This window comes from Biomphalaria glabrata, chromosome 8 (assembly GCF_947242115.1).
Source record: "Biomphalaria glabrata chromosome 8, xgBioGlab47.1, whole genome shotgun sequence".
Lineage (NCBI taxonomy): Eukaryota > Metazoa > Mollusca > Gastropoda > Planorbidae > Biomphalaria > Biomphalaria glabrata.
This window is the reverse complement of record NC_074718.1, coordinates 10,755,493-10,771,611: the sequence shown is the minus strand read 5'-3', so window position 1 is coordinate 10,771,611 and position 16,119 is coordinate 10,755,493. Positions and strand designations below refer to the sequence as shown.

The following is a 16,119-nucleotide window of genomic DNA, read 5'->3' as shown; positions in this document are numbered from 1 at the left end:
AGCTAGTAAAACTGCCCTCGAATCACTCGACCGAGTACAATCACAGGCATTAAGGTTCATTTTTGGCACCTTTCGGACAAGCCCAACAAACGCTGCTGAAATCTTAACAAACGTGGCCCCTTTACATTTAAGGAGGGAGAGGGTGGTACTTACAGCATATGAGCGCTATAAAAGGGGCGACTCTAGGCTACCCACCTCAATATTAGTGCGACAGTGGAGAGAGAGGAACCGCATAAAAATGAGATCGTTCATCCACATTGCGGCCAATTTGTCAAAATCAGCTGGACTCTCCACTGATAGAATCCCAATTAGAAGAATTAGTACTTGCCCTCCGTGGAGGAAGATGCCGGCCCCACAAATAAGCATGTCCCTTATAGGGCAAGATGGAGCCACCAAGAGGCGATTAACACCTGCCATACTCCAAAACTTGGCATCAGCTACACTAAAGTCCTACCCATCAGATGCCATTTTTTGTTATACCGATGGGTCGGTAATGAGGGACCCCGATATATCTGGGTATGGGGCCCGTATAGTCTACCCAGACCGGACAGAACCAGAGATGCCGATTTCTCCGTCTGAGCTTAAAAGGGTTTTGAGGCGCCAGCCAGACTAGTCAGTCTTGAGCACTGTTCATCATTCTCTTTACGTTACAGTATTACAATTAATTAGTTAGTTAAAAAAAAACTCGTACAAAACAAAGGTTAGCTTATTTAAAAATATTGACATTTCAATAGAATTATTTCCAAAATTAAACTATAAAGAATCATAAAGAAATGAATAAACTAAGACAATTGTTTAGAGCTAGAATTTAGAAATATATTTGTAAACTCAATATCTAGATTAAACCAATGGACTAAACGATGAAGTAAAAAAAAGGTTGGCCTATCTTCTTCTTCTTCTTTATATTACAGAGCATTGATCAGTGTAGTAACAACATGTACAGTGTGTCCGAAATAAATGTAGTAAATTAGATTCAAACTGTTCTATAGCTTTATATTGTATGGAAGAAATAGTCAAGGAGATGAAACAAAATAGCGACATGACTAGTTTATAAATCGTTAGTTCATGTTTAAAATACAGTAGTTTATGTTTGTTCGTGTCCATACAATTAGTCGTTTTTACTGAAAAGCTGAGGGAAATAGGAAATTAATACACACTAGGGGAATTTTGGTGCCCCTCTCCTCTTGGTGCCCTGTGCGGCCCGCACCACCCGCACATTGGTAGCTACGCCACTGCCTCTCCATCAAACTTTCTTGTACGCATTTTCTTAGTTCTGCCCCTTCAAGCTCCAATAACCTTCCTTCTTCTTTTAACGCTGCTACCTCAGCCTTCGCCGCCATTTTCTATTACTACTAAACAAATTGAATAGTATCCTGTCGCTAGATCTCGACTATATAATACGATATCTCTACTGTCTGTTGACAGGAGATTCACTGTGTATAAAGGACTCCGTAGGTTTTACCTTTAAGTTGGCGCCACTTGTTACATTCCTTTCTATTTGATGAGACTCTTTAGACATGAAAACGACAAATCACAGTTTATAAATACTTTAATCTTTATTAACACTGAAAACCCTTTCTTGTTCATATTCCGCAATTTTTGGTTCTCTTCCCCTTTCAACACGCAATCGCACCATTTCACATTTACACTAAGATGCGCACGTAACAGAGCACATGTATTCAATTAAAAAACTCCTTCAAACCACTCAAATTATTCGTGTACATTTAAAAAGCTATTTGATTACATTCGATAAATATTTAATTAGAGATGTCACTAAAGATTTTGTAAACAGACAAATAGATGACATACAATAAAACAAGGGAGATATCTTAACTTGCAATGTGTTACCTCTCAAACTACGTGTCATATGAGAGTTCGGAGAGCCCCTTTGTGTCCTTATTTAAGCCCACCGAAGAAACAGTGTATATTATATTTTCTTGAGTTTGATACTTTCAATGAAACAATCGATAAAAATGACTTTTTCAACTAGTATAATAACTAGACTGAGATAATATAATTAGCATTACACACCAGACTATATATTGTTTATTTTCACCGGAAATCACTAATTTCTTTTGCACTCATAATTAAACGGCCTGCATTTTATATCCAACAACATAATTTTAAATTGAATCTTAAAAGCCCCCTCTCTCTCTGTCTTTCATTCTGTCTCTCCTCTCTCTTTCATGCTTCTCTCCCCTCTCTCTGTCTTTCATTCTCTCTTTCCCCCCTTTCTCTGTCTTTCATTCTCTCTCTCCCCTCTCTCTGTCTTTTATTCTCTCTTTCCCCCCTTTCTCTGTCTTTCATTCTCTCTCTCCCCTCTCTCTGTCTTTCATGCTCTCTCTCCCCTCTCTCTGTCTTTCATTCTCTCTCTCCCCTCTCTCTGTCTTTCATTCTCTCTCTCCCCTCTCTCTGTCTTTCATGCTCTCTCTCCCCTCTCTCTGTCTTTCATGCTCTCTCTCCCCTCTCTCTGTCTTTCATGCTCTCTCTCTCCTCTCTCTGTCTTTCATGCTCTCTCTCCCCTCTCTCTGTCTTTCATGCTCTCTCTCCCCTCTCTCTGTCTTTCATGCTCTCTCTCCCCTCTCTCTGTCTTTCATGCTCTCTCTCTCCTCTCTCTGTCTTTCATTCTCTCTCTCCTCTCTCTATGTCTTTTATTCTCTCTCTCCCCTCTCTCTGTCTTTCATTCTCTCTCTCCCCTCTCTCTGTCTTTCATTCTCTCTCCCCTCTCAATGTCTTTTATTCTCTCTCTCCTCTCTCTCTGTCTTTCATTCTCTCTCTCTCCTCTCTCTGTCTTTCATTCTCTCTCCCCTCTCTATGTCTTTTATTCTCTCTCTCCCCTCTCTCTGTCTTTCATTCTCTCTCTCCCCTCTCTATGTCTTTCATTCTCTCTCTCCTCTCTCTGTCTTTCATTCTCTCTCTCCTCTCTCTCTGTCTTTCATTCTCTCTCTCTCCTCTCTCTGTCTTTCATTCTCTCTCTCCTCTCTCTCTGTCTTTCATTCTCTCTCTCTCCTCTCTCTGTCTTTCATTCTCTCTCCCCTCTCTATGTCTTTCATTCTCTCTCTCTCCTCTCTCTGTCTTTCATTCTCTCTCCCCTCTCTATGTCTTTTATTCTCTCTCTCCCCTCTCTATGTCTTTCACTCTCTCTCTCCCCTCTCTCTATGTCTTTCACTCTCTCTCTCCCCTCTCTCTATGTCTTTCATTCTCTCTCTCTCCTCTCTCTGTCTTTCATTCTCTCTCCCCTCTCTATGTCTTTCATTCTCTCTCTCTCCTCTCTCTGTCTTTCATTCTCTCTCCCCTCTCTCTGTCTTTCATTCTCTCTCTCCCCTCTCTATGTCTTTCACTCTCTCTCCCCTCTCTCTGTCTTTCATTCTCTCTCCCCTCTCTCTGTCTTTCATTCTCTCTCTCCCCTCTCTCTGTCTTTCATTCTCTCTCTCCTCTCTCTCTGTTTTTAATTTCTCTCTCTCTTCTCTCTCTGTCTTTCATTCTCTCTCCCCTCTCTATGTCTTTCATTCTCTCTCTCTCCTCTCTCTTTCTTTCATTCTCTCTCTCCTCTCTCTGTCTTTCATTCTCTCTCCCCTCTATATGTCTTTCATTCTCTCTCTCTCCTCTCTCTGTCTTTCATTCTCTCTCCCCTCTCTATGTCTTTTATTCTCTCTCTCCCCTCTCTATGTCTTTCACTCTCTCTCTCCCCTCTCTCTATGTCTTTCATTCTCTCTCTATCCTCTCTCTGTTCTTCATTCTCTCTCCCCTCTCTATGTCTTTTATTCTCTCTCTCCCCTCTCTATGTCTTTCACTCTCTCTCTCCCATCTCTCTATGTCTTTCATTCTCTCTCTCCCCTCTCTCTATGTCTTTCATTCTCTCTCTCTCCTCTCTCTGTCTTTCATTCTCTCTCCCCTCTCTATGTCTTTTATTCTCTCTCTCCCCTCTCTATGTCTTTCACTCTCTCTCTCCCCTCTCTCTATGTCTTTCACTCTCTCTCTCCCCTCTCTCTATGTCTTTCACTCTCTCTCTCCCCTCTCTCTATGTCTTTCATTCTCTCTCTCCCCTCTCTATGTCTTTCACTCTCTCTCCCCTCTCTCTATGTCTTTTATTCTCTCTCTCCCCTCTCTCTCTGTCTTTCATTCTCTCTCTCCCCTCTCTATGTCTTTCACTCTCTCTCCCCTCTCTCTGTCTTTCATTCTCTCTCTCCCCTCTCTCTCTGTCTTTTATGCTCTCTCCTCTCTTTATGTCTTTTATTCTCTCTCTCCTCTCTCTCTGTCTTTTATTCTCTCTCTCCCCTCTCTATGTCTTTCATTCTCTCTCTCCTCTCTATGTCTTTCACTCTCTCTCTCCCCTCTCTATGTCTTTCAATCTCTCTCTCCCCTCTCTCTATGTCTTTCACTCTCTCTCCCCTCTCTATGTCTTTCACTCTCTCTCCCCTCTCTATGTCTTTCACTCTCTCTCCCCTCTCCCTATGTCTTTCACTCTCTCTCTCCCCTCTCTCTGTCTTTCATTCTCTCTCCCCTCTCTATGTCTTTTATTCTCTCTCTCCCCTCTCTCTGTCTTTCATTCTCTCTCCCCTCTCTCTATGTCTTTCACTCTCTCTCCCCTCTCTATGTCTTTTATTCTCTCTCTCCCCTCTCTCTGTCTTTCATTCTCTCTCTCCCCTCTCTCTATGTCTTTTATTCTCTCTCTCCCCTCTCTCTATGTCTTTTATTCTCTCTCTCCCCTCTCTATGTCTTTCACTCTCTCTCCCCTCTCTCTATGTCTTTTATTCTCTCTCTCCCCTCTCTATGTCTTTTATTCTCTCTCTCCCCTCTCTCTATGTCTTTCACTCTCTCTCCCCTCTCTATGTCTTTTATTCTCTCTCTCCCCTCTCTCTATGTCTTTCACTCTCTCTCCCCTCTCTATGTCTTTTATTCTCTTTCTCCCCTCTCTCTATGTCTTTCACTCTCTCTCCCCTCTCTATGTCTTTTATTCTCTCTCTCCCCTCTCTCTATGTCTTTCACTCTCTCTCCCCTCTCTATGTCTTTCACTCTCTCTCTGCCCTCTCTCTATGTCTTTCACTCTCTCTCCCCTCTCTATGTCTTTCACTCTCTCACTCCCCTCTCTCTATGTCTTTCACTCTCTCTCCCCTCTCTATGTCTTTTATTCTCTCTCTCCCCTCTCTATGTCTTTCACTCTCTCTCCCCTCTCTATGTCTTTTATTTTCTCTCTCCTCTCTCTCTGTCTTTTATTCTCTCTCTCCCCTCTCTATGTCTTTCACTCTCTCTCCCCTCTCTATGTCTTTTATTCTCTCTCTCCTCTCTCTATGTCTCTTATTCTCTCTCTCCCCTCTCTATGTCTTTCACTCTCTCTCCCCTCTCTATGTCTTTCACTCTCTCTCTCCCCTTTCTCTATGTCTTTCACTCTCTCTCCCCTCTCTATGTCTTTTATTCTCTCTCCTCTCTCTCTATGTCTTTCACTCTCTCTCCTCTCTCTCTATGTCTTTTATTCTCTCTCCTCTCTCTCTATGTCTTTTATTCTCTCTCCTCTCTCTCTATGTCTTTTATTCTCTCTCCTCTCTCGCTATGTCTTTCACTCTCTCTCCTCTCTCTCTATGTCTTTTATTCTCTCTCCTCTCTCTCTATGTCTTTCACTCTCTCTCCCCTCTCTATGTCTTTCACTCTCTCTCCCCTATCTATGTCTTTTATTCTCTCTCTCCCCTCTCTCTATGTCTTTCACTCTCTCTCCTCTCTCTCTGTCTTTTATTCTCTCTCTCCCCTCTCTATGTCTTTTATTCCTTCTCTCCCCTCTCTCTATGTCTTTCATTCAATCTCTCTCCTCTCTCTGTCTTTCATTCTCTCTCCCCTCTCTATGTCTTTTATTCTCTCTCTCCCCTCTCTATGTCTTTCACTCTCTCTCTCCCCTCTCTCTATGTCTTTCACTCTCTCTCTCCCCTCTCTCTATGTCTTTCACTCTCTCTCTCCCCTCTCTCTATGTCTTTCATTCTCTCTCTCCCCTCTCTATGTCTTTCACTCTCTCTCCCCTCTCTCTATGTATTTTATTCTCTCTCTTCCCTCTCTCTCTGTCTTTCATTCTCTCTCTCCCCTCTCTATGTCTTTCACTCTCTCTCCCCTCTCTCTGTCTTTCATTCTCTCTCTCCCCCCTCTCTCTGTCTTTTATGCTCTCTCCTCTCTTTATGTCTTTTATTCTCTCTCTCTCCTCTCTCTCTGTCTTTTATACTCTCTCCCCTCTATATGTCTTTCATTCTCTCTCTCCTCTCTATGTCTTTCACTCTCTCTCCCCTCTCTATGTCTTTCACTCTCTCTCTCCCCTCTCTCTATGTCTTTCACTCTCTCTCCCCTCTCTATGTCTTTCACTCTCTCTCCCTTCTCTATGTCTTTCACTCTCTCTCCCCTCTCTCTATGTCTTTTACTCTCTCTCTCCCCTCTCTCTGTCTTTCATTCTCTCTCCCCTATCTATGTCTTTTATTCTCTCTCTCCCCTCTCTCTGTCTTTCATTCTCTCTCTCCCCTCTCTATGTCTTTCACTCTCTCTCCCCTCTCTATGTCTTTCATTCTCTCTCTCCCCTCTCTATGTCTTTTATTCTCTCTCTCCCCTCTCTCTATGTCTTTCACTCTCTCTCCCCTCTCTATGTCTTTTATTCTCTCTCTCCCCTCTCTCTGTCTTTCATTCTCTCTCTCCCCTCCATCTATGTCTTTTATTCTCTCTCTCCCCTCTCTCTATGTCTTTTATTCTCTCTCTCCCCTCTCTATGTCTTTCACTCTCTCTCCCCTCTCTCTATGTCTTTTATTCTCTCTCTCCCCTCTCTATGTCTTTTATTCTCTCTCTACCCTCTCTCTATGTCTTTTATTCTCTCTCTCCCCTCTCTATGTCTTTTATTCTCTCTCTACCCTCTCTCTATGTCTTTCACTCTCTCTCCCCTCTCTATGTCTTTTATTCTCTCTCTCCCCTCTCTATGTCTTTCACTCTCTCTCCCCTCTATATGTCTTTTATTCTCTCTCTCCTCTCTCTCTGTCTTTTATTCTCTCTCTTCCCTCTCTCTGTCTTTCACTCTCTCTCCCCTCTCTATGTCTTTTATTCTCTCTCTCCTCTCTCTATGTCTTTCATTCTCTCTCTCTCCTCTCTATGTCTTTCACTCTCTCTCCCCTCTCTATGTCTTTCACTCTCTCTCTCCCCTCTCTCTATGTCTTTCACTCTCTCTCCCCTCTCTATGTCTTTTATTCTCTCTCCTCTCTCTCTATGTCTTTTATTCTCTCTCCTCTTTCTCAATGTCTTTTATTCTCTCTCCTCTCTCTATGTCTTTCACTCTCTCTCCTCTCTCTCTATGTCTTTTATTCTCTCTCCTCTCTCTCTATGTCTTTCACTCTCTCTCCCCTCTCTATGTCTTTCACTCTCTCTCCCCTCTCTATGTCTTTTATTCTCTCTCTCCCCTCTCTCTATGTCTTTCACTCTCTCTCCTCTCTCTCTGTCTTTTATTCTCTCTCTCCCCTCTCTATGTCTTTTATTCTCTCTCTCCCCTCTCTCTATGTCTTTCACTCTCTCTCCCCTCTCTATGTCTTTTATTCTCTCTCTCCCCTCTCTATGTCTTTCACTCTCTCTCCTCTCTCTCTGTCTTTTATTCTCTCTCCCCTCTCTCTCTGTCTTTTATTCTCTTTCCTCTCTCTGTTCTTCATTCTCTCTCCCCTCTCTATGTCTTTTATTCTCTCTCTCCCCTCTCTATGTCTTTCATTCTCTCTCTCCCCTCTCTCTTTGTCTTTCATGCTCTCTCCTCTCTTTATGTCTTTTATTCTCTCTCTCTCCTCTCTCTCTGTCTTTTATTCTCTCTCCTCTCTCTCTCTCTGTCTTTTATTCTCTCTCTCCTCTCTCTCTGTCTTTCATTCTCTCTCTCCTCTCTCTCTTTCTTTCATTCTCTCTCTCCTCTCTCTCTGTCTTTCATTCTCTCTCCCCTCTGTCTCTGTCTTTCATTCTCTCTCTCCTCTCTCTCTGTCTTTCATTCTCTCTCTCCTCTCTCTCTGTCTTTCATTCTCTCTCTCTTCTCTCTCTGTCTTTAATTCTCTCTCTCCTCTCTCTCTCTATGTCTTTTATTCTCTCTCCTCTCTCTCTATGTCTTTCACTCTCTCTCCCCTCTCTGTGTCTTTCACTCTCTCTCCCCTCTCTATGTCTTTTATTCTCTCTCTCCCCTCTCTCTGTCTTTCACTCTCTCTCCTCTCTCTCTGTCTTTTATTCTCTCTCTCCCCTCTCTATGTCTTTTATTCTCTCTCTCCCCTCTCTCTATGTCTTTCACTCTCTCTCCCCTCTCTATGTCTTTTATTCTCTCTCTCCCCTCTCTATGTCTTTCACTCTCTCTCCTCTCTCTCTCTGTCTTTTATTCTCTCTCCCCTCTCTCTCTGTCTTTTATTCTCTCTCCCCTCTCTATGTCTTTCATTCTCTCTCTCCCCTCTCTCTATGTCTTTCATGCTCTCTCCTCTCTTTATGTCTTTTATTCTCTCTCTCTCCTCTCTCTCTGTCTTTTATTCTCTCTCCTCTCTCTCTCTCTGTCTTTTATTCTCTCTCTCCTCTCTCTCTGTCTTTCATTCTCTCTCTCCTCTCTCTCTTTCTTTCATTCTCTCTCTCCTCTCTCTCTGTCTTTCATTCTCTCTCTCCTCTCTCTCTGTCTTTCATTCTCTCTCTCCTCTCTCTCTGTCTTTCATTCTCTCTCTCCTCTCTCTCTGTCTTTCATTCTCTCTCTCCTCTCTCTCTGTCTTTAATTCTCTCTCTCCTCTCTCTCTGTCTTTCATTCTCTCTCTTCCCTTTCTCTGACCCTCCCAGTACCACCGCTTTTTTAGATCCTTGACTTCAAAACGAATGACCCGTTTTTCTAACGCCACCACACACACATTCATACTTTTTTTCTCGTCAATTCTAGTATTACTTCTATCTTCTATCCCATCTTCCGCCTTCCTCCACCACAAAAGAAAAAGGCCATATCAACTTTTTTTGACGTCTCAATTCAATCTACTATAATTTCCATACTCATGCCATCATTAAACTTTGGGCCGAATGCCAATAGGCTTAGGAACCTTTCTAATTTGACTTTTACTTATCGCACAGCTAGAAATGGACGGGCTATTTCCAATGCTGGGTATTCCAAATACAGAAGAAACAAAAAGGTAAAGAAACATCTTGTCTACTTACTCCTCGAAAATTAGGAGTAGCCCCAGGAATGTCGAAAATATCGTAAACAGCTCCACTGAAGACAGCTATGACACCATCACTGTTAACTACCGATCCAGTTAAATCTACTTTGAATGCTATGATTTGAATTGTTTCAAATGCTGCGGAAGAGGAAAGAAATATAAAATGTGTATCTCTCTCTCTCTTTCTCTCTCTCTCTCTGTATATATATATATATATATATATATATATATATATATATATATATGGGGGCGCTAGTGCACCCCCCCCCCTTCGGAAGGTGATTTCGTGAACTTATTTGTGTCACAAAAAACCTTTTTTTTTTTTTTTTTTGGTTATTGACGAAATATCAGTGGTTGGACGCTACATAGGTTTTCAGAAGTAATTTAGAATACAGAAACTCCAGATCTATCCACTATTCACCTAGTGAGTTCTGACACAGACATAATCTTGTTCTAAAGTTAGCCCACAATTTCATTCCTATTTGAATCTTTATATAAAAATCTATACTATGAAGTAGAATGTAAGGAGTACATATGTTCCGAATAGAAATCAAAATCATTTGACCAATCTTGATGAAACTTTGCACAAATGTTCCTTGGGTGCTAACTGGAACTGTGACGTATGTATAGTAGCCATAACATATTCTTTGATTAGACAAACAAACAAACAAACAAGAAAAGACCGATATGTTACATATCTTTCTATTTCTAGGTGTTACACAAACTAAGACCCGCGGGTAACATCTGGCTAGTTGTAAATAAAATACAAACCCATGCCGAAAATAAGTTCGTCTTAAAACAAATAATGATCTACATGTTAAACTCTTATTGTGAACTGATGTTCTCTGGATTCAAAAAGGAGTTCTTTGCCTTGTTTTGTTAAGCTCTTTAATACAACTTGGGAATCTTTGTGTTGAGAAACAGGAGGATTCATCGGTTTGCAATGACTTAAAGCAGGCTAAAAAAAAAGATTTGTTTTACATGGTAGGCTTCGAATGCAAATGAATGAAACCAACCTCAGACTGCAAGGAAAGAAATTAACTTTCATTGATTAAATCATTTTCTCTTTTATTGAGATATTAAATCTATTTTAAAATTGTTTTACAATCTCACATAACTTGTTTGTTGACAAATGAATTACTGCCTAAGGATTTCAGTGTCTATACAATTCACCTAACAATGGTCTATGAAGAAATGACTATTTGATTCTAGGATGTAATACATTAAAAAAAAATTAATTGACAATTTTTAAACATCTTCAGTTTTCAGTAAAAAGAATGTTAACCTAGGAGACACAACAAGGATAGGGCTGCACTTAAATGTTCCTGTAAAAATCCAAAACTGTGGTTGAAAATGGAATTTTTTTTAGTTTTTCGATTAACACACATGGTTCAACTGGAATTATTTTTAGTTCTTCGATCAACATACATGGTTCAACTGGAATGATTGCGTCACAAATTTAATGAGTTAGCAAAGAATAGTCAGGACGTAGCCAAGAAAACACATTCGTCTTACTTCAGCTAATTTAAAGACAGTCATTTCTAATATTGTCAAACTACAAAGGGTGACACAAAGTGTGACACACACCAAGGGGTGACACAAAGTGTGACACACACCAAGGGGTGACACAAAGTGTGACACACACCAAGGGGTGACACCCAAGTGAAAAAAAAATAAATTTTGTAAAATGTACTTTTGCAGATAAATATTTGAAAATAAAGTAAGTGACTATAGCTAGATATCAAAACACATTTTTCCAATTTAGTATTATAATGGATGCATGTTTATATCGAATGTAGCTGAAGTATTTCTAGAAGATGCTTAATTAGACTAAGTGTGTGCGTACCTTGTTTGATGTATTTCAATCGCGAGTTCTTGAAAGCATGCACACCGTCACAAATATAGATAAGGTACTAACAGGAACACAGACTCAATGACCAAGTTGACTCAAGGTGAACTTCAAACAAACATTTATTACAGAATGGGCCACAGTCTAGTCTGTCACTAATAACGATGTTATCCCCTCAGGAGTCTAGCAGTAACTGATTAAATAAAAGTCTATTCTAATCTCTAAACCAAAGTCTATGTCGTCACTATAAAATATATGTTCACCGTCAGTCTAATAAAGTGCGCAACCCAACTAACTAAACTAGCTATCTAATAGTATCTAGATCTATAGTACATATTAGTATTTTCTGCACAGTTGTATGACAACGTTATGTGATTACAAAAAAGGGAAAGGGGGGATGCTTTTTTTCAGGACAAAAATCGGTTGTATCTGCATTGTAGTGACTCCATATTTGAGAAGTCTGTTAATCAAATAAAAACGACAAATACGAAACTCAAGTGACTTCGTTTCAACGTTTTAGTATAGCTTTTTATTATTTTTTTTTCGTGAAGTAACGAACTTGATTAAAAAACTTTCTTTTTAAGAGGACATTTTGATGTCTCTTTCCCCAACGCAATTCTAGAGTCTGACACTTTCTAACGCCTTGCATAACTTTAAGAAAACTAAAATTAAATGTTTCTAATTTCAATAATTTTACATTTTTAATCTATGTATTAACTATGTTAAAGGATTTCCATGAGGAAGTCTTTAATAACTTTTAAGTAAACGAGTTCCATTTAATTTTTATAATGTCACTTATTTTACAGTTTTAATATGTGCAATAATTATAAATAAAATGTCATAAATAAAACAAAAATAGAACCGAAAATCATTTGTAAGTTTAATAATCAATTAATTACCTTAGTATAAAGGTTCGTCAAAAAACCCTTAACAACTACCCATTTTAAAGCACAATTATAAAACAAATTTCTTAACAGATAATAAAAATTATTATTATTATTATTATTATTACCAATAGTTATTGTTTTTTTTTTTTTTTTTGGGGGGGGGAGGGAATTTTTTTTGGAGGGTAGGAGGTGTGACACCCTGAGCTTTCCGCACCGGGTGATACCAACCCTAGTGACGCTACTGTCGATGTTGTCTGTTTAAATCAGGGAAATAGTTTTTGAAGCTCAACTGTCCATAACTGTGTTATGCATTTTAGAGTATCCTCGAGATAGCCAACGAAAATCGTTATGAAAAAGCAGCTGGATAGGACAACTTCCCATTTCTTCATCTTGCGCAAAAAGTCGTGCATTCAAAGAACGTGTTTTAATGTAGGTAGTTAATTAGGTTCACGCTTTTATCCATAACTTTCTATAGATCAGTCGGCATCTTACATGTTGTGAAGCCTCTCTGTGTATGCATGAATGTGTTGATATGATATTAAGGGCAAAATTTTCAATTCATGCAACGAGTCCTGAAGACCACAATTTTTGAATCATTTGTCCTATTTACAACACATCCCAATCAATTTTGATTCTCTTGCATAATTTTGTCATAATATTAAAGATATCTTCTACTGTTGTGTGAACCTCTAATAGCTGTCATAATAAAAATGCGTCAAGATTTTCTTGATATTTTTTTTTGCTTGCGAAATTCGCAATATCAAAATGGACTTAAACCCACTGTAAGTGCCACAAAAATGCTCAACAATACTAGAGAGTAGTAATACGTGGTGACCCTGACCTTTTCAAACCACACAAATATAGATACAATTTTCTTATAGAACCTCATTTTCACTTTCATGAAGTATCACTGACTGATTCATCAGTCTGATTTTGGTGCCGAGGGCTAAGCCTTTGTCTTTCCATATTATTTTAAGTTTTGAAAGGGCTGCTGTGGACTGTGCAATTCGAGCCAGTAGCTTAGGTTTCATTTCCTCATCTGAGACAATAGCTCCAAGGTATTTGAAGCTTTTCACCTCCAATACTGATGCCCCTTTTAAAGCCCTTTTGGCTATTGGTCATATTTTGGGTTTGCTTACCAAATGCTGCGGAAGTCTTGTCAATGTGCATCATCAAGTCAGCTAGTTCTTCTGTCCCTGCTAGGCCATCAATGTCATCTGCGAAGCGCAAGTTAGTAATTCTTCTCCCTCCAATGCTTACAGTATCTTCATAGCCCTCGAGAGCATCTTTCATTATTCTTTCAAGGAAGATATTGAAAGGTGTTGGTGAAAGTAGGCAGCCTTGTTATACTTCAACTGTGGTCCTCAATATTATTGTCGAAGTACACCGCACTAGTGGCATTCTTGTAAAAAATGTGGATAACTTTAATTATGTTTTTATTTATGTTGTACTTTTTCATTATCGCTCAGAGGGCCCCATGCCATACTCGATCGAAAGCTTTCTTAAAATCAATAAAGACATGAGAAAGATTCTCTTGGTGTTGGAGGCATTTTTAACAGCCTATTCTGAGGTTTATGATTTGTTCTGTTGTGCTGCGACCTTGTCTAAAATCCGCTTGTTCTTCTAATATACGTTTAGTCGATTAGCAGTACTTTGCTGGGATGGCTTATGAGACTGATGATGCGGTAGTTTTGAAAGAGTTGTAAAATTGCCTTTTTATAGGAAGGGTAATGATGATTGATTGGGTCCTGGGATTAGGGCCATTCTCCTGACTACCAGATATTGTTGCAAATTATAAAAAGTGCGATTATCATGGTTTCTCCTTAATGCCTGTAGAAGTTCACCAGGAATGTTGTCAAATCCAACCGATTTTCCTTTTTTCAGGGCTTTCATTACTGATGCTACTTCCGAGCGGAGAAGTGGATAGTCGTCTATGTTGGATACTGCCGGGACATTTAGTATCTCTATATCTACTGAGATTTCAAGGTTATACAACTCTGAACAGTATTCCAAATTTTAGATGCGTTACATACATTTTTTACCCTTTTCAGGCCATAAAAGTACTGGATAATTTTAATTAATTATTTCTATATGAACTGCTAATAATATAAAAACACTGTTAGCAGTTTTAAATAAAAAATAACGTCTCATACAGCCAAGAAAACATATGTAGCTTAAATGAGACTTTCGACTTTGCTTTTAATATCAGGAGTTACCCAGACAGATCTTTAAACTAAAATTCGACAATTAGGACTTTAGTTAGTTCTTGACCATTTTTATGGATGAAATTCTTGCTTGTATCTGCATGTAGTTATCAAAGAAAACCATAAATTGAAGAACATTTTCGTAGCTCAACAAGGTTTTGTTTTACAATTATAAACAACAACATTAACATCAACAACAACGTCAACAACAATAACATCAACGTCAACAACAAGGACATCGAAAAGAACATCAACGTTAACAACATTATTAACAACAACAACATCAACAAAAACAACAACAACACTATCAACAAAAACAACAATAACATCAAAATTATCAAGAACAATAACAGTAACAACATCAAAAAGAACAATAACAACATCAACAAAAAGACAACAACAACAATGTCAACAACTACGTCAACAACAACATCAACATCTTCAACAACAGCAACATCCACATCAGCTACAATATCAACAGCAGCATTAACATCAACAACAACAACACAACCACCACCAACAACATCAACAACAACAACAACAAAAACATATATAATAGCAACAACAACAAGAACAGAAACGTCAACCACAACAAGAACATGGCAAAAACATCAACGTTAACAATATTATCAACAACAACATCAACAACATCAATAACAACATCACCACCACTAACAACAACATCAACAATAACAACATCAACATCAACAACTACAACAACATCAATATCAACTACAATATCAACAACAACATCAACAACAACATCACCACCACTAACAACAACATCAACAATAACAACATCAACATCAACAACTACAACAACATCAATATCAACTACAATATCAACAACAACATCAATAACAACATCACCACCACTAACAACAACATCAACAATAACAACATCAACATCAATAACAACAACAACATTAACAACAACAACAACATCTACAACAACGACAACATCAACTACAATATCTACAACTAACATAAACACAAACAACAACATCCCCACCACCAACAACAACATCAGCATCATCAGCAACAATAATAACATCAACAACAACAACAACAACATCAACATCATCAACATCATTAACAACAACAACGACTACGTTATTAACCACAACATCAACATCAACTACAATATCAACAACAACATCAACATCAACAACAACATCACCACCACCAAATCAACATCAACATTAATAACATCAACAACAAAAAAATCATCATCAACAACAACAAATACATCAACAGCATCATCATCAACATCAACAACATCAACAACACCATCATCATCATCAATAACAACATCAAAAACAACATCATCATCAACAACAACAACATCAACAACAACAACAAAATCAACATAAAAAAACAACAACAACATCAACATCAACAACAACAACAACAATATTAACAACAACAACAACGTCAACATTGTATGTCTTCTTTGTTGAAATGGATGGGCAAGTCAGATGTTAGTTGTTTACGTGGGTCATTTATAAGTGATTTGGTCGTACTGAAATTTCATGGTTTTAATTCTCGTCGGAGCCTAAGCTTTACCAAACTTTCTTAACTTTCTCGTTTTAACAAACTCGACCTTCTCAAGGCCACTATTGTATCTTAATTGAATGCATTTCGTCATCTTATCATAACTTATCTTATACAATACAGACGTTAGTTCAAAAAAAGATAATTTATGTAAGCCCTAAAATCCAACGCCACGCATGTTTCATTAGTTCAATCTCAAAACTCGTTTATTTTCAAATTTGAAAGAAAAGAGTTAAATAATATCATGGACTTAACAACAGGCATCTAAGTCCAAAATAAAAAGAAAATTAAGTCTACGCTTAACTGCTGATGATTAGTTGAAATACTTAACTTCACAACTACACAATCTCCATTATAAGTCAAGATTAACTGATTATAGATAACTTAAGTATGAGATCCTCCAAAGATTACCTTGAAGATGTGTCCTTATGGAAGCAGATGAATTGTAAGTCTGGTTTTGATAT

General features: G+C 38.7%; 1 protein-coding gene across 1 annotated transcript in view; it reads right to left on the bottom strand.

Moving 5' to 3' along the window:
• LOC106053999 (uncharacterized) overlaps window positions 1-16,119 on the bottom strand; it is a 32,557-nt gene that overhangs the window by 14,220 nt on the left and 2,218 nt on the right. Inside the window, exons 3-4 of the mRNA XM_056037120.1 lie at window positions 16,067-16,119; window positions 9,160-9,299 (exon numbers count right to left, since the gene is read on the bottom strand). The exon at window positions 16,067-16,119 is cut by the window's right edge and continues 174 nt beyond it. Of these exons, the coding sequence (XP_055893095.1) occupies window positions 9,160-9,299; window positions 16,067-16,119 (193 nt within the window). The remainder of the gene's footprint in view (window positions 1-9,159; window positions 9,300-16,066) is intronic.